General features: G+C 42.7%; 1 protein-coding gene across 1 annotated transcript; it reads right to left on the reverse strand.

Moving 5' to 3' along the window:
• Nucleotides 1–29: 29 nt before the first annotated feature.
• trim8b (tripartite motif containing 8b) lies at nucleotides 30–14,069 on the reverse strand. The gene is made up of 5 exons (XM_085416812.1): nucleotides 11,461–14,069; nucleotides 2,913–3,008; nucleotides 2,530–2,795; nucleotides 2,308–2,423; nucleotides 30–2,187 (listed from the first exon to the last, which is right to left on the reverse strand). The coding sequence occupies exons 1-5, from the start codon at nucleotides 12,064–12,066 to the stop codon at nucleotides 1,487–1,489; spliced, it is 1,785 nt and encodes a 594-aa protein (XP_085272938.1). The 5' UTR covers nucleotides 12,067–14,069; the 3' UTR covers nucleotides 30–1,486.
• Nucleotides 14,070–18,435: the final 4,366 nt, after the last annotated feature.

The following is an 18,435-nucleotide window of genomic DNA, read 5'->3' on the forward strand; positions in this document are numbered from 1 at the left end:
TCCTTTAAACATGAGATGTTTCGCACATACACAGTTGACAGCAGAGACTGGTTTAAACTTGTTTATTTGGATCCTTTCTCCAAATCACGTCTGTAATTTTTCCATTTCACAAAATATTTACAAAAAAAGATACTTTTAGGTTTTTTTTTTTTCCTCTCTCTTTATCGTGGCTGTTGTAACAGCTACTTTTAAGGATGATGAACCATTGCTTACATCTTGCAGTCCAGTCTTTTAGAAAAAGTTCATGAAAAAAAAAAAAGCTCCTCCCACCCTTCGTTTCTTTCGTACACTCATTTTAAAACAGCATACAGTTTCTTCTCCCCCATTGTTCTTCATCTGAGTGCTTTTAGAAAAACAAACAACAAACTAAACCTCTTCCTTGCATGCTTTCAGCTGCAAACAGGAAGCCAAGAGCTTGTGTGCTTATTGAGAGGAAGTGACATCTTTGCCCTGCAGGAAGTACAATTACAGCATCATCAGATCGTCCAGATGCCTGATTAGTTTGGTCTCCCCAGTCTTGCCCTTTTCTCTAAAATAGTAGAGTCTCTGTAGGCAAGCGTTAAACGTACAAGTGTACCAAATAACACAAAGTCATTCATCACTAAATGGAAACAGTCTGTAATATTTTCTGTCCTGTGGCAGCAGGAAGGGAGTGCTAAGGATGCGGGCCGAATTCTCAAAAATGCAGAGGGCTGGGGTCAGCCGGCCCTTTAGACGCTGCTCTATTGTCCCTCTGTGGGTCAGCATCTGTAGTCCAGGCATAGCAAGGCGTCCACAAGTGCATTGTGGGTGTTCCATGGAAGAGCTTTTTGTGTTCAAGCTGTACGATCCATCCCTGAACTCAGCAAAGAAAGGAAGAAGTGCCATGACAATAAAAATAAAACGGACACGCAGGGACCGCAGTCCCTTTTTAAAGGATCTGTCAAACAAAGTCAGCTATGCGGAGAAAAATATGTTTGCTAATAACATAAGGCAATTGACCTCAGTACAACTGGAGGGGTGATTATATCAGAGAAACATGAGCTGAACGTGGAAAGCTCAACACTGCACGGTATAATCTCTTTTCCCTTTAGCCTCAGTGAGAAGCCTTGAAGAAGCATGAGAAGATTCTCTACTAAAAGTTAATTTCCTACCAGTCCATCTCCTACTCTATAAATAAAAAAAGATGCATCTCCTCGTCTCCTCTTCAGGCTTCTCTTCCTTGTTTCTGTGTAAAATGCTGAGCTGAGTTTCACCAGCCTGTTTATGCATTTTACGTATAATACACTACATGAAAACACGGACCAAAATTAAAGAAAGGAAGAAAATAAAAACAAAGAGATCAACCCTGCCCCCGAATGTGTGTGCGCGTATGTGTGTAGATATAAACAATTATTTTAATATGTGTATAGTATAATCGTATTGTGTCTATTCCCGTTAGTAAGTCTGTAAAGGTGTGCTATTTTGGTGCCTGTCTCTATATCTGTGTGTGTGTGTGTTTGCTCTGTTAACTGGTGACGTAGTGCTTTGTAGAGGGCTGCCCATACAGCCCGTAGAAATCTGCATGTCTGTGTGTCTGTGAGGCGTCTATCCAGTCCCTCACTGCCAAGCCCTGCATGGACGGACCTCCGGAAGCCAGGCCAGGAGGAGGGGGGTAGTCCTGGGCACTGACCCAGGGAAAAGAGCCCGAGCGTGGATACGGAGGGTGGCTGCGGTGGCCTGACACAGAGGGCACTCCAGAGCAGTAGCAGTTATCCATCGTGCACACCAGAATCTTGCGACCGCCATACTGAGGGAGCACTGCCTGCTGGGAGGAGTGCGAGGAACTGCTGCCTCCAGGAGGGAAGTGAGAAGAGCCGAATACAGAGCCTGAATGGTGATTAGTCAACGAGCCACTCCCGCTTCCCGTCCCGCCGCTCTCGCTGATGTGAGGCGGGCCACAGGGTCCGAGAGCCTGCTGATTGGTGGACTGGCCTTCTCCAGAGGCAGAGCTGGACCCCAGGTAGGGCTGTTTGGCTAACGACGAGGAAGAAGATGAGGAAGAGGAGGACGAGTCTTTGAAACCCGGTGCGGCATTTTTTCCGCCGTTCCCATTTCCCTCTGGGAAAGCAGTGGAATGTTTCCGTTTCTCTGCACCAGAGCCAGAGCTCTGACCGCTGGGATAGGCGGGAACAGACTGCAGGAAGGTCGAGGGAGGGGTGAGGGGAGCTACGAGACGAGAGAGAGAAAGTGCGAAATGAGAAGAGGTAAGTGGTAATTAAAAGAAAAACACTTCCATGACGGTCGTGCCCTGCATTAAAAGCTAACAGGTGTATTTCATTTTCTCACCTTCAAGTGTTCTTTTCAAGCTCTTCTCTCTTTTTGAGATCTCAGAAAGGAAAAGTTTAGAGTTGAGATTCCCAACTTTGTAAGGAGGGAGACTGCTGCCCACACATGCCTGAGATCTGCAACAAGTGCGAGGAGACGGGGTTCATGATAAGGTGTTTGCTTGGAAACATCTCCAAAATAATTCAATAAATAAAAATCATTGTATGAAGACCGTTTGCTCACCTGTCTGTGAGGATTTTAACAGGCTTGGTGTTTTTCATGAAGCTCAGCTCCTCCGCCTTCCCAAAGGCAGTCTGGATGGAGCTCAGCAGCTTCTGGGCCTCGTGGCGCTGCTCCCCGAGAGCTAAAACCTGGGCTGCGTTCTCCTGACAAAACCGAGCCTGAGCCCGATCCAGAGCCTCCAGTGTCCGACCGAGATCCTCCTCCAGGAGCTGGTGCATCCGCTGGTACTGCAGGCGCACCTCCTCTTTCAGCTCACATACCCTGTCCTGTAAAATAAACACACACACACACACACACACACACACACCAATCAAAATTTCCTAAAGATTTTATAGAGCCATAAAAGAGAAAACGCGCCCACGGAGTGACGTGCAAAAACATACCTCCACCACACACTTGTCTGAGTCGAGTTTGCAAAGCTGTTCCTCAATCTCCTGCACTCGCTCCTCCACGCGTTCCTGCTGTCTTAACAGGTTTTGCTGTGAGGTGAGAAGGACAGAAAATAAATAAAGAACGCCTTGTGGCCTTGGAAACTTGTGACCTCGGTCAGCTACTAGCATCCCCTCCCCAAGCCTGAGATATTAGGATTCGGGAGTGGGCTAATTTAGTCTCCATCGAACACACAATCCCTGTGGGGGAGGAAGGAGGGGGATGCAGTCATAGCAACCAGCAGCTATTTTGTGTTTGCATTAGCGAGTGAAGACTAATGTTGGGGGAGCCGGGGGCAGCGAGCAGAGATAGATAAATGGGCAGAAAAAGCTCCGGCAGCTTCGCTCTCCCCTTGGTGCAACTCCTCTTCCTCTATTCTGCCTTTTCTTTCTAAAAGACACACACTCAAACAGAGGAGGCTGCTCTGCGAGCTATGGCAATGTTGTGGCAACAGCGTCTGTTTTTTCTGGGATGATGATGATGATGAAGATGATGGCATGTGAAGAAATAAAGGCCGAGCTGAGTTTTATCCGGCTCAGCTTGTGGCCAAAATTTACAGAAAAGAAGGAATAAATGGCTCCGTGCGAGACCAACAATCCTTTGCATAAATTTTGGATAGCGGGAATGCCATTGACACAGATTTGATGATCCCTTCGTGTTGCTAATATTTAATGGGAAATATAAATAACCCTCACTCAACATTTAATGGAGCGTATTGATAAGATGGTGCTGACATGGCTACAGCCCTTTTTGCTTCTTGGTCAGGTGTGCTAAGTGCCGGTTTCAGCTACATGCCAACATGCTCGCAATGACAATGCTAGAATAGTTATCCTATGCAGGTGTATTGTTTGGCAAGTCGATCATTTAGTGAACTGTGTGACCAGGGGGGCACAGGTTTGTGAAATTCAGGGCTGACACCTGTGTTTAAAAGAGCAATTTGACCGACATTTTTCTGTTCTTGTTTTGAATCGTCATTTTCTGTCTGAGAAAATTAAAGTACTGCTAGTGTTTAAGCTTTTCACCACACCATCTCTGAATAAAAATAAATACATGGCATTAATGTTGGTAAATGTTGTCCTGCTTACTGGCGATAGTTCACGATGCATTTGTGCATTCAACTTTTACTCATTAGTGTTAAAAATGTGTAAGTAAAATCAAATGAATTTCAATAGTAGAATTTTTTTTAAGTCTATAAATTATTCATAAATAGGTTAAATCTTGCCCAAGGTGGTTCAACCTAGTAAGAGAATAAAGCCAAAGATTTCCCCCAATTAACCACCAAAATTTGCAAATACTCATATTTAAGGAGGATTAACCAGCAAATTTTCACTTTTGGCTCCATAGTGTAGTGGTTGACACGTTGCCCTTACATATTAAAGATCCCCAATTTGAAACCATAATTTTAGGGCACAGGTGTCAAACTCTAGGCCTTGAGGGCCACTGTCCTGCTTGTTTTCCAACTAGCCTGCCCTTGTAGCTTCTTATTGGCAAAAGCACACCTGATCCAGGTAATCAGCAGCAGGTAGGGCAGGGATATCTCAAAAACAAGCAGGATACAGGCCCTCGAGGACTGGAGTTTGACACCCCTGCCTTAGGGGGTCATAAGCTAGTGCTTTTCTAGTGCCGATCCCAAACCTCTGATTAATGGGAGGATTGTGTTGGGAAGGGCATCCAGTGTAAAACTGTACTAAAATAAAAACAGATTCATTTGCTGTAGCATTTTATGAATAAAAGAAAAATCAGAAATAAAAGAGCAGATGAAAAAAGTTTAATGATTTAACAATGAATGTGGCATCCGCCAGCTGTAAAATTTTAGCCCAAGATGTTCAACATATAAATTTTGAACATACGGAGTTTGAAATTTGAACAGTTTAGTTTTGCTGATGCCATTATTTTATTTATTTATTTTTTTGTTTATTATGTAAAATAAATAAATAAATAAAAATAAATCTTCCTTTATGAAATCTAACATCACAGTGCAAAGAGGCTTATTAAGAGTTTATCATGTTATCTCTTAGATTAGCATAAAACTGATGTAAAACAACAAAAAAACATCAGATTGTGAAATCAGTAAACGACATACTATTGGATGATATGGGCTTAAGCTGATAGATCTGTGCATCTCCAAAAGCCATCCACCCATTTTCTTCCGCTTATCTGGGGCTGGATCGTGGGGGCAGCAGCCTAAGCAGAGAATCCCAGACCACCCTCCTCCTCCAGCTTGTCCTGGGGAACACCAAGCCATTCCCAGGCCAGCCGAGAGATATAATCTGACCTGGGGCCTCCTCCCAGTGGGACATGCCCGGAACACCTCGGATCCTCGTCAGATTTTCTTTTTTGTGTTTTTAAATGTATGTGTTGTTTAATGTGTGGATATGCTGCAAATCAATTTCCCATTGGGGACAATAAAAGTACCTTTGACCAGACAGCCAAATCACCTCAACTAGGTCCTTTCGATGTGGATAGTGGCTCTACTAAGAGCCCTTATGGGATGGCTGAACTTCTTACCCCATCTCTATGAGACAGGCCAGGCACTTTTCGGCGACCATAGGTGCGGGTAGGGGTACAGATTGACCAGTAGATCAGGAGCTTCGCTTTTACACTCAGCTCTTCTTTCACCGCGACGGACTGGCACAGCATTCACACGACTCATGCCACAGCAGCAATCCGTCTGTCGCGCACTTGCTCACGTAACTAACGAACAATACCCCGAGATACTTGAACGTCTCCACTTAGGGCAGAAATGGAGTGGGTACTGCACCCTTTATCAGCTGAGGACCGTGGCCTCAGACTTTGAGGAGCTGATTCTCAGTCCAGCTGCTTCACACTCAGCTGCAAACTGCTCCAGTGTGAGTTAGAGGCCACCACTGGATGAAGCCAACAGAACCACGTCATCTGCAAAAAGGAGAGATAAGATTCTGAGACCACCCAATTGGACACATGTAGACTGGTTGGGCAAACTCCCATGCACCCTGAAGTATTCTCGAGAGGGTAAAGAGGTGGTCCACTGTTCCGTGATCGGTACGAAAACTGCATTGTTCCAACTTTATCTGACGTTTGACTTTCTGACAAACTCTGCTTTCCAGCACACTGGCATAGACTTTACCAGGGAGGCTGAGGAGTGTGATCCCCCTATATTTGGAGCACACACTCTATTGCCCCTTCATCAAGATGGGAACCACCATCTCCAGTTTGCCAATTCAGACGCACTACCCCTGATTGCCATGCAATATTGTAGAGGCGTGTCAACTAAGATAACCCTACAACATCCAGAGCCATCAGGAACTCGGGGCAAACCTCATCTATCCCATGGGCCCTGTTTAACTGCCTCAGTGACTCCACCCCCTTGTCCCCAGACTCTTCTTCCTCTACGGAAGATCTGGCAGTGGGATAAGGCCCTCAAAGTATTCCCTCCACTGCCCGACAATCCATTTTTTTCAAAGCCCAAGCCTTGTGTTGAGGTGACCCTGACTAGCCAATACCTCTCAACCTCACGCACTAGCTCAGGCTCCTTCCCCATCAGACAGGTGACATTCCATGTCCCAATCGCTAGACTCGGTAGCTGGGATCAGTCCACCAGGGTCTCTGCCCCTGGCCGCCACCCTGCACACATTGCACCCCATAAGCTAACATTTGTTAATTAGTACTAAAATTAGCAGTGTAATCTAATAATGATACCAATGGACGTCAGTAACACACTAAATGAGTCTGTGTTACGTTGTCCTTCAAATTCTCCTACCATCAAGAGTTGAGCAACTAACCCTGGCTCAGGGGTAAATCTTAGGCCTCTGGAGGTTCTTATATATCTGATATCATGATGTGTAGCAATGGGCTATGCATCTAGAACCTGTTACACATCACTTAAAATTCATTGGAAGAACAAGTCATGGATATGCATAAAAAGTGTATTATGCACTGTGCCGAGCAACCACTGGGCAACAGCCTAAAGTAACCCATTTTCAGCATATATACACCCCCCCCCCCCCTTATTCTTTATTACTTTGTAACTTTTTTCAGTGGGATTAAAATTATCACTTTGCTTTTTTTTGTCTACCAACTTACTATGACACAATCTCTAAACCTAAAAAAATAATAAAATAAAATTTGAATAACTGGGAAATGATATCTGTAGACATAATCTCATTTTCTGATTGGCTCATCAGACAACAATTTGGGATGATAGTGCTTAGCTCATACATTTGTGAGTGCCATCCATGAATAAATAAGCAAATATATGTTTAATATAAGACTGGTTAATAAAAAAATGCTTTGAGGTACAGCATAAAGAGAGAAATAACAAATACAACCAAATTGGGGACGGGACTAGGATAAAAGCATGTCTAAAGAGACTTTAAGGTATTAAATGATCACCAAATGAATGACATTCAACCTAAAATGTGTATGCACCCAAGGATTAGCAAACCTCATGGTGGTCACCATAATGCTTAGGATTCATCCTCTGGTGAGCATGAATAACTTTCAGTATTCAACAGTCAGACAGCCTTAATTAAAGGATGAGTCTGTCATTAGCTTGGCATGCCATTAATCATTTGTTTTTCCTCAGGCTGAAGGTTTATTCACATACAACCACCACAATCATCATCGTCACTGCGCAGTCATTCTAGCCAACAGCAGCTGCTTTTATCATTAGTGATCAGCTGCTGTAGAGGCTGATAGGAATGAAAACCTGCATACTCCTGGGCCTCAGCAGCACATGGTTGGGAATTGCTGCCCTAGATATCTCTCTCCCTCTCTCTCACTCACTCACTCACACACACACACACACACACACACACACACACACACAGACAGTTGGCATGGTTAGATCCAGGACGGTGACCTGGTTGTGCTGACTGATTGAGTTAGGCTCTGAGCAGAAGCCAGAGGGGGAAAAACAGGGTCGAAGAAGCTGAGGCTTTGCAGAGAACCTCTCAGGGAGGAAGGGAGGGAGGAAACAGGGGGTATTGAAGAGGGGAGGGGGCTTTTTAGTTGTCATTTCACCACAGTGTCTTTTCCATCAGAACCACCAGAGCAGGAGAACGGGGCCAGAGGGAAGGTCGGTCCTCACCGGGAGTGACTGGTGGATGGTGTTAGGGAGGTGAATTTGTTGGAGGGGGACTGATGGAGGTGAAGAGCAGGGTGGGGCCTGTAGGGTTGTGTGTATGTGTGAAAGGGAGGGGTGGTTCCTCTCTGCAAGCCTTAAATCACATTCAACATGGAGGATCTGCTAGTAGTTAATACATGTAGACAAATATCTAAAATATTTATGGACTGGGGCTGTGAATGAGCTCAGTGACATTAGATTTTTTTTTTCCTGTTTGCATCATCTTAAAAACATGGTCAACCACCCAGATGAGATACAATTTACCTCGTGGTCTATTTATTCAGAGACAGCTTCTGCTCTTTTATTTCATAAAATATAAATTTTTAATGAGGTTAAAGTCTGGTTGATGCTGTATTTTTAAAGCGGCTAGTGAGACATTTTACAGTGTAACAAGAAGAGAGTTTGTAATTGACTTCTAACCTAGTGCAGCATTTTTTTTACTGTAGGGTTTTTTCCGGGCTCAGAACTGTTCATTTATAGTAAGGGCCAAGACATTTCTGACCGTTTATATAATAAAGATGTGCAATTATATTTGATTAAATTAAACGTGGTCAACAGAAAGTTGGCAGGAAAAATAATTTGACTATACTGGAGATCTTTTTGTTTAGATCTGGCTAAAATGTGTTTGAGGGCCCAAAAAACATGAGCACAGGAACCAGTTTCGGCAGGCCTTACAATCAAACTCGGCCCCAATCCTGGCAGATCAGCTAATCTAAATGCCAGCCCACATCAGCTGATATCCTTTACACATCCATAAATCTCATATAAGACGCTCTATTAAAGCTGCTTTAGCCCTGCATCTGCAAGCCGCTTTGCAACCCTTCTTCACCCCAGCTCCTTCATATATTTAGTATCATATCTGTTGTTACTGAAGGTCTTGCTTGAATGCAAACCTTCCAAAAAACCTTCTACAATTATAGGAGCCAACAAGCAGTGGGTGTCGGGAGCCCTGTACTTGTAAATGCCAAGGCAGGTGAATGGCTGAGCCATCTCTTGTGAATTCAAAGACTTAAACTGGTTTTCCCTGTAGTTCTGGACTGTTGGCTAAGGAAAATAAAGCATATGAAGCCACCACCATGTGGGTATTTTCACCTTATCTGTATATTTTACACTCCATGCAATTTGTAGATTAATGGACTGACAATCTATTAACCTATTATTAGTGAAGCTATTTCTAAATAGAGTATCACACCTGTGGGATCACTGACAAATTAGCATCTACTTGGTTCATTTACAGCTAGCAGTAGTACGACTAAAAAAAAAAAAAAAAAAGTGTGAAACAAACCCGAAATGTTAGGTTACCGTTTTCCATTGTTTTACTACAGCTTGGAGAGTAAACAGCAAATATTTGCAGACCACTCTGTGCTCCATGGAAACTATGGACTACTAATGGGGCAATCTGCTTGCAGGACCCTCTTTGTTACCCAATTCGCCTAAAAACTACCACCAATCAACTGGCAACCAGTTGGGGAACAAACCTCATATGGTTGCCTTTGGTTTGCTGACCGGTCTCTAGACCAGTGTGACTGAGGCCTTAGAGATTCATGTGTGATGGGTTATTCAACTGTGTATTTTATGCTGCACATCCATGAATTTGTCTAAAGCCCATCTAAACCACAGATCTTGTTTCTCGTCGGTAACCCACGCTAACCCTTTCATCATCCAACATCATGTAATGAGCGCCATGTTTTGTGTCACTGCCCAGAAACCTTGGATGTAAATTGGCTTGTAGCTAAATCTGGTACAAAGCATCTTTTCTCTTATAGGATTAATGTTTTTGTGCATGGTCCCACGAATGAAACTAAACAGAATGCTTGTGTGTTTTTTTCTTAACCTGTAAGACGTTTCCTTCTTCACATATTCAGGTCACTGACACAGATTAAAGGTCAATAAACATCAGGCCACAATAGTGTATTTTAGTAAAAATGCAAATATGACAGATTTTAACAGTACAACTTCTAAATTTAGCCCACCTGAGAGTCATTTGTGCGCTACAGGTGACTGATTTACTATACGTAAAGCTGAGTCATAGCATTACCAGCAGGAAAAATGCCCAACCATAACACGGTTGCCACCTAAACAGGGTGTTGGGTGAACTAAATGAGTCAGATGGAATTGGTTTTCACTCTGACTGGACGCGCCTGTCAACCACCCCTTCAAAAGAAAGAACAGAGGCTAGGAAACTCGCCCAGCCTCCGCTAGAACGAGCTGCAGTAAGCACCAACCCCTCAGGAAAGGAAGAGGTTAATAAAAAACCCCAAGTAGACCGCAGAATCAAGTGACGAATCACTTTAATCCCCCTTCCCCTCGTCTCTACTCCCACCCCTGCCGCACACAACTGGCGATCCCTGAGCTCGGATGCACCTGTGCTGGGGAGATAAGGCCCTCTGAGGGCCCCTCATTGTTCCACTCTCGACCACATTGTTTGTCATTCCAGCAGATGAGAACGGAGGCTGGAATGGATCACCACTGAAAAAATGCGAGATAGACCTGAAACACTTGAAATGCAACCATTTCTTAAAATGGGAAAGTGTTCTGTTATTGAAGACGGGATTGTGTAACGAGGTAAACAATCAACAACTTATTGTGGCAGCAGAAATCTCCACTTTAGGTCTTAAATGTGGCACGGGAAGGCATTAAATATGCTCTTTGTTCTGCTGATGTTTGCTTGAAAGCTACAAAGTGGATGAAAAATGAGCTTGCAGGATGGTGTGATGCTGTTATAAAAGCCAGCACTTATTGATCTCTGATGAGCAGAGAGCAGTAAGTAGGGCTGAAACTATTGATTATTTTTTTGATTAATTGTTGTAGTCTATCAGCAAAATGTAGAAAATATTCGACAGACGATCCAATGTGACACCACTGATTTTTTTAAAAAAAAATCATAGTTAAATAGATTTTACAGATTTTACTAGCAAAAGTGCTTTTTTCCAGTAATTTTTGACCCCAAAATATATTCTAGCTTTATAATGTCCACTTAGTATAAATTAACCTATTACAATTTCTTCAAAGTCTTACAGCATTTATGAACTAAAATACTAAAAATTAGTTGCTTTTATCATTACTAACAACAAAACAAATAAACAAACAAAAAAAATTGTCAACTGAAGGAATCGGGGCTGTTATAAAGCAACTATTATTCATTTCTATGTTTACAATCATCTAGGTCTGGCCACAGGAAGCCACTGGAGATGGCAGAAAGAGCTGCATATGACTCTGAAGCCACAGGTTCAATACTCCTACTGGTTTCCTTTTAAATATCTTATCAACCAATCTGAGTAACGTACAAGACGTCAGTAGTTTTCTTTCCCCTGTTCTTATTCGAGTCACTTGAGCACATATAAGAAATGGAAAAAACAAGTGTTTAAAGTAAGCACACTGTATTCGTTTTCCCTTACTCTGATGTCATTGCGTCGCAGCTCCACATCAGTGACGGCGTGGCCGTGGCTGGGATGGCAACGGGCGAAGCAGCAGTACTGACACACAGCCGTCTGCTCGGCCTCGCAGTGGTACAGCCTGTACTCGTCGTGCTGGGGGCAGGTCCAGGCCTTCACCGCCTCCGCCTCCACCAACAGGTGCCCGAGGGCTGAGCACGGCTGCTGCAGGTGTGTCTGGACGTGTGACTGGCAGCACGGGGCGTTGCAGCGCAGGCAGACCTTCACGGCGGGGAGTGGGGGACCCCGGCGGCAGAGAATGCACTGCAGTGTCGGCGTGGTGGCCTTCTCCACGCTCAGGGCGTTGTACTTCTCAACTATGTTGGATAGTTTGTGGTTCTTCTCCAGGCTGGGCTTCTGGGTGTAAGCATGATTGCACTCGGGGCAGCGAGCCAGCGAGGAATCTTTGGCCCAGGCCTCGCTGATGCAGCCCCGGCAGAAGTTGTGCTTGCAGGGCAGCTGGATGGGATCTGAGAACACGTGTAGGCAGATGGGGCAGATAAGCTCCTCCTCAAAACAGTTCCTCCATGTCTCAGCCATGTCAGAGGCCATCATGGTGCAGGCAGGCATACACTGGTTTCCACTCCTTTCAGACCTCTGTCTCTCTCACAGGAAACCTGACACTCTCAAACTGAGTCTCGCGAAAAAAAGAAAGAAGATAAAACCAGACCCAATGCCGCCCCTGAAAGATCAGTCTGTGTAGGCCGACCTTTGTGACCAAATTAGAGGAGTCTCCCTGACAGATGACGAGTATTGCTTATTACTGCAGCATGAAGGCAAAATTCCAGAAACCTGACCAGAGAAGGCTTCAGGCAAAAATGACAACACCTTGGTGATTTCAACACATGCAACAGGGGCTGACGTTATGCAGATTACAGTAAACTGTGCTTTCCTTTCCCCTAAATCACACACACACTCACACATACACACAAGCACTGGGCCTGCCTTCACTTCACAGCTTCTGTGTGTGTCTGTTTAAAGGCCTGCTGCAGGAAGCCAACAGCCTGTCTGCTACAGGTAAACCACGAAATGCAAACAAGGCACAGAGAATTAAGATCTACACAATTACCTGTACGACGAGGGAGAGACTCAATCTCTGTGTAGCACGGGAATAGACACTTGATCCTTTTCTGCCCTTACCTTCACAGCTCTCTTCCACTTAAACGCCGGATTATGACTGACTGTGGACAATTCAGACCAACAAACCATGCATGAAAACATGAAAAGCACGAGAAAGGACTGCTGGAGCCCACACCCTGATTACTATTCCCACACAGAAAGCTTTACAGAGAGAGAGAGAGAGAGAGAAAAAATAGCTGAACCTGTTTTATCGGGATCTCAAGGACGCTTGATTTCCTCTATAATCACAACGCAGCGCAATGCTTTTGTCCGCTGAATCATAAATAAGTATCCGAGTAGCCTCTACCAGCAATTTAATTATACATACAACCAGCGATGGTTTGGCAGTAGGCAGAAAAAGCTGTTTCAAAGGTCAGATGGAAAAACACAGGTACCTCCAGCCCTTCAATTTGACATAAAAGCGACATTTCCATTTGATGAATAACGCCTGCTATGTGGCACAGCTCGCATATCTGAACACAAGGCCGCAGCTTTTCTACCAGTTTTCAGTCGACAACAAAGGCCTTATAATCTCATTAAAAAGGAAATCATACCCGGGCCATCACATCGAGGCTGTTTACTGCATAGTTAATCGTTTTAATAGTCGAGTCCAGCTCTTGCGCACAAAACAAAGGGGTTTTTAGGATCCGCAGGAATGTTGGGCTGCTGTTGCAGAGCCAGAAACATCTATCAAATATCTCCTCACACAAAGATTACTAGTTCTCAGCTGTGGACCCCTTCATTTTATTTTATTTTACTTTGGTTTGTACCATTTCCCCCCCTACAGCCTTCAGCCAACAACATATTTATGTACTTCCTTATCTCGATTAAATCGCGTAAATTACCTCAGACGTCACCTCACCATTTTCTACCATAGCACAGGTACAGATAAACACTACATCCACTCCGCTTTCACACGAGGACAGTCGCTGCTAATATAACCTATGGTCATTATTTTTAGAAGCAGCCATATTTATATATTTAACTAAAAAAATTACAAAAAAAATACAAAAATATACCCTCCTGATCTTAAAGGGGACGTCGCGTTTCTGTCCTTGTTAGGGCTAGCTGTCATCAGCCATCTTGCAAATCCTCATTTTAAAAAAAGAAAGACAAAAAGTAGATATCCGCTGTGGAAACGCTGTAGGCTGTTTCACCAAAGCTGCTTTTCGATAGCTGTCCTACACAGACTCATCAACGCCACAGTCCCCTTTTCAGTAAAGAAAAATACGCATTTTCTCGGTATTGTACGTCCGAAGGAGCCGTCTGGCAGGAGTAATTTTCGTGGCTTGATGTGTCCCGTATGAGTCGACTCCGGGTTTCATAAAAATCCAACACGGTTGTGAATAATAATTTGTGTTATCTGCCCCCCTCCTGCTCCTCCTTTCTTTCTCTGTCTCTATCGGCCAGGGTTTAGAGAGAGGAGGAATGCAGGCGAGCTGAACTGAAGCAAAGTCAAGATAGCCATTACCTCGGGCAGCTTCCGGTGGTGATTTCCAAACTAAAAACAAGTTTCAGTGTAGTCGAAAATCACCACTAGGACCTTTTTCCTCGGAATTCTACCCTGGCCATTTTGGCATATTGGCCCTAATCCTCTTCTGCATTTTGAGAATAAAGTCTAACTTTCGATCTAAAAGTCAAAATATTATTTTCAGGATAAAGTCTAAATAACATTCTGAGGATGAAGTCGAAATGTAAAGATTAAAGTTATATTTTCAACACTAATAACTGCCATGGCTGGTAGATGAGTTAGTCAAATGATTTGATCAGCCATCTTATTGTGTCTAATAGAACATCTATTTTCCACCAAAGCGTAACTTTTGGGGTCCTTGCATCTATCCACTGCCAGTCTTTTTTTTTTTAAGTACACATGTTTTTAAGTAGATTTTATTTAGTTTTTTTGGGTTCTATAGCATAAATTTGGTCATTTAATTTGGTCCACTATGGAAAATAACTTGAGCTTTATTTTCAGAAGAAGATCTGTTTTCTTCAGTCTGAAGAAGAAGAACAGAATGATTCTTTATTGACAATTACTGAACATAGATTAAGTCAATTCAGTAAACCAATAAACCCATAATAGCTTCGTGCTGCCAGGTATTTTTATTTATTTATTTTTTCGTTTTTGGTACCAGGCTGCAAACGTGCTCTTTTAACACTGTTTGGTTGGGCATTTTAATATTGGAGTTCGGGGACTGACTGACTTTTGGAACCAGCCTCAAGTGACCATTAGATGAACTGCAGAGTTTTTATCATTTCTTTGTTGGTTTCATTTTTCAGTCATGGGTGATTTTTTTTTCTCTCTTTAAGCTCCTTGATGTTTATTTTGAAACCTCCTCGCACAAGCTTCCGTTCTGTTACACGCGCTCTCTGGCTGACCTGACGCATTTTCAATCCCCTTCTACTCTCCCTTCCTCCCGCTACTCAACCCGCTCCCCTCCATCCCTCCCTCCTTCCGGATCAACGCTACGGCCATCACGTGACCTGTCACTGAAGTGTGTCACGTTTTAACCGGGAGGAGATGAGGGACGAGCCGGGGAGGAAGGGCCGGGGATCGTACATACTAAAGGGCTTACAGCATTTGTTAAAGGCCTGGACTCTCTATTACCCGCTTGTGTGTGTGTGTGATTTATTCCTCACAGAGTAAAGGGACATTTAGGCGGAAACGGGATTTAAATAGTGATTTGTTCACTTTATTAATAAGTAACATGTGAGTATAATAGTAACAGTCTATAGTCAGTAAATGAAGGTTGCAATATTTGCCTGATGTTAAGTCCTGCTTTTAAAAATTTGAGTAAGGGTAGCTACAGAGGTATGCTCAGCGTATATTCATATGTTCATGAATAAGAAGTAGGCTAAAAGTCTATTTATAGGATTAAAGCTGGAACAATTAGTGACTAATAAGCTACAGTAATCTGGTTTTAGTACTATAGTCATTTTTAAAGAAAAGAATACCATGTTCTCCAGAGTGAATTTTATTCTTGTTGGTTTTGTTTATGTTCGAACGTTTGATATCATTAAAACCGCTTCGCTTTAAATATTTCAAAGCGTTCAAAGGCGCCCTCTTGTGCTCGGGTAGATTACAGCACTCTTTTCATTACTTTTTAAGTAAGTATATAAAATGTATTTAAATAGCACCTTTTAAGAAAAGCAAGCAAACAAATACAAAATATAATATAAGTGTTAAAACAACAACATTATCCACTAGTTTAAAGCAAGCCTATACTAAAAACTCTTTAACAGCTCTTTAAAAGTTTCAATAGCCACAGATCTCATATGCAATGGTAGTAGATTTCATAGTTTAGAAGTTGTAAATTCAAATCTACAGTCTAACCAAAACACTGGCAGGTTTTGATTAACCTGCGGATGCAAAGAACATAATAATCCATCCATCTATCCGTTCTCTTCCACTTATCCTTGTCAGGGTTGTTGGGGGACTGGAGCCTATTCCAGCTATTATAGAGCGAGAGGCGGGGTACACCCTGGACAGGTTGCCAGTCATTTGCTGGCCTAACACAGAGAGACAGACAACCATTCACACTCATGTTCACACCGAAGGGCAATTTATCAGTTAACCTAACCCCTCTAATTTCATGTCTTTGGGCTGTGGGAGGAAGCTGGAGTACTTGCAGAGAACCCGCACAAATACAGGACGTACAAACTCTACACAGAAAGGCCCTGGCCAGATGGTGCAGTCGAACGTTGCTGTGAGGCAACAGTACTAACTACTGCACCACTGTGTGCTGCCTAGGACTTAATAATGACGCCTTAAAAAATATGTAATTACATGTCAGCAACTCAGTGCATTTAAGCACAGAGACATAGTCAAGATAACCTGCAAATTGAGCAACAAACTGAAGAAGAAAAGTGATTTTAGTGACTTTCAATGTGGCATTCTTCTTGGTGCCAGATGGGCTGCTCTGAGTATTTCAGAAACTGCTGATCTGCTGGGATTTTCCCACTCAACTAACTCTAGGGTTTATAGAGAGCAGTCTAAAAAAAAGAAAATATCCAGTCTGTGGCAGTTCTGTAGGCTTGTTGATGCTAGAGGTCAGATGAGGATGACCAGATTCAGATTGCTTCAAGCTGATAGGAAGGCAACAGTAACTCAGACAACTGAACGTTACAACCAAAGTATGCAGAAGATAATCTCTGAACGTATAACCCTGACACAAATGGGCTTTGGCAGCAGAAGACCACGCTGGGTGCCACTAAAAATTTACACAGGATCTTTAAAACTGGACTGAAGACTGAACCCTCCCCCAACAAAACAAAAAACATTGCTTGTTGGATGAGTCTGTTTTGTGACATACAGGTAGTATTTGACCTAAACAACATGAAAGCATGGCTTCATCCTACCTTGTTTAAATGGTTTGTACTGGTAGTTGAGGTGTAATATGGTGGGGGATACTGAAGATACATAGCATAATGTATAATCAGGGATCATGCCTTAGAAAAATGGGACTTTTGCATCTATATTGCACATTTTACTCCACTACATTCAAGTCTTTTACTATTTGTAATCCGTGGCTGATTTGGTTATGTCTTATTCCAATAAATCAACACTCACCTTCTTGTTTTAATAACAGCCTCATCAGTGATAATGGGTAACCAGAATTACAACACAGGAGATTTATATAAATTATATAAAGATTTAACATCTTTCTTGAGCAAACAACAAACAAACAGCTCAACAGTAGTCCAATAAAATTAATTAAACCTAAAATATGTTTTTCAATTGTAAAATACTTAAGAGCAGGAACTAAACACCCTTAAGCACTGATTTGTTGGAGCACATCTAACACGGTTTAATAGGTTGTTGAACACAAAAAGTATGAGCTTCTCCAACAGTTTTAATGGAAACCTGGAATATAACCAGGCAGCTTGATCTAGATGACCTAAGAGGTCAAGCAGGTTTGCAGCTTAGGTGCACGTCAGGGAAATACTTTGATGCCAGATCATGTGTGAGGTGTTAAAAACAAAAATTTAAAATCTACTCTAAACAAAACTAAAAAAGTTAAATACTACTGTTAAAAAAAACAAAACTAAATATACATTCACCAATGGTTAGCACTGTTGCCACACAGCAAGAAGGTCCTGAGTTCAATTCCACCATCTGGCCGGGGTCTGTGTGGAGTTTGCATGTTCTCCCCGTGATTGTGTGGGTTCTCTCCAGGTACTCTGGCTTCCTCCCACAGTCCAAAGACATGCAGTTAGTGGCGTTAGGTTAATTGGAAACACTAAATTGCCCATATATGTGAATGCGGGAGTAAATGTGAGTGCGAATGTTTGTCTCTGTCTATGTGTTAGCCCTGTGATAGACTGGAGACCTGTCCAGGGTGAACCCTGCCTCTTGCCCAAAGACAGCTGGGATATGCTTCAGCGCCCCCCCCCCCCCCCCCCGTGACCTTAAAAAGGATAAGTGGAAGCGATAGATGAATGAACATTCATCAAGTAAACATGATGTTGAATAAAATAAAAATATTTTGGAAATGTCCTTAATTTTACTCTTTTGCATTGTTCTGAACTCCAATTAGAAAAAGACTAACAAACTAACATAAATAAATGAAACGAATAGAAACATTTAAAAAATAAAATAAAATCTTAATGTGAATAAATGGGAAAAAAACCAACGTAAAATATGAAAATAATAACTGTGATAAACTGCTATAGTTCAGCGTGCTCACTATGTTATATACTGTAACAACAATAACGGGTACATGAAAAATGAAAACATTACTGGCTACATTTGAAGATGTTGCAATACTAACATTGTTCGCGATTGCGCTACCAGTGCATTATTTCTTTTGAACATAGTTAACA

This window comes from Rhamphochromis longiceps, linkage group LG8 (genome assembly GCF_057381845.1).
Source record: "Rhamphochromis longiceps isolate RC_006_pf linkage group LG8, R_longiceps_female_GT1.1, whole genome shotgun sequence".
NCBI lineage: Eukaryota > Metazoa > Chordata > Actinopteri > Cichliformes > Cichlidae > Rhamphochromis > Rhamphochromis longiceps.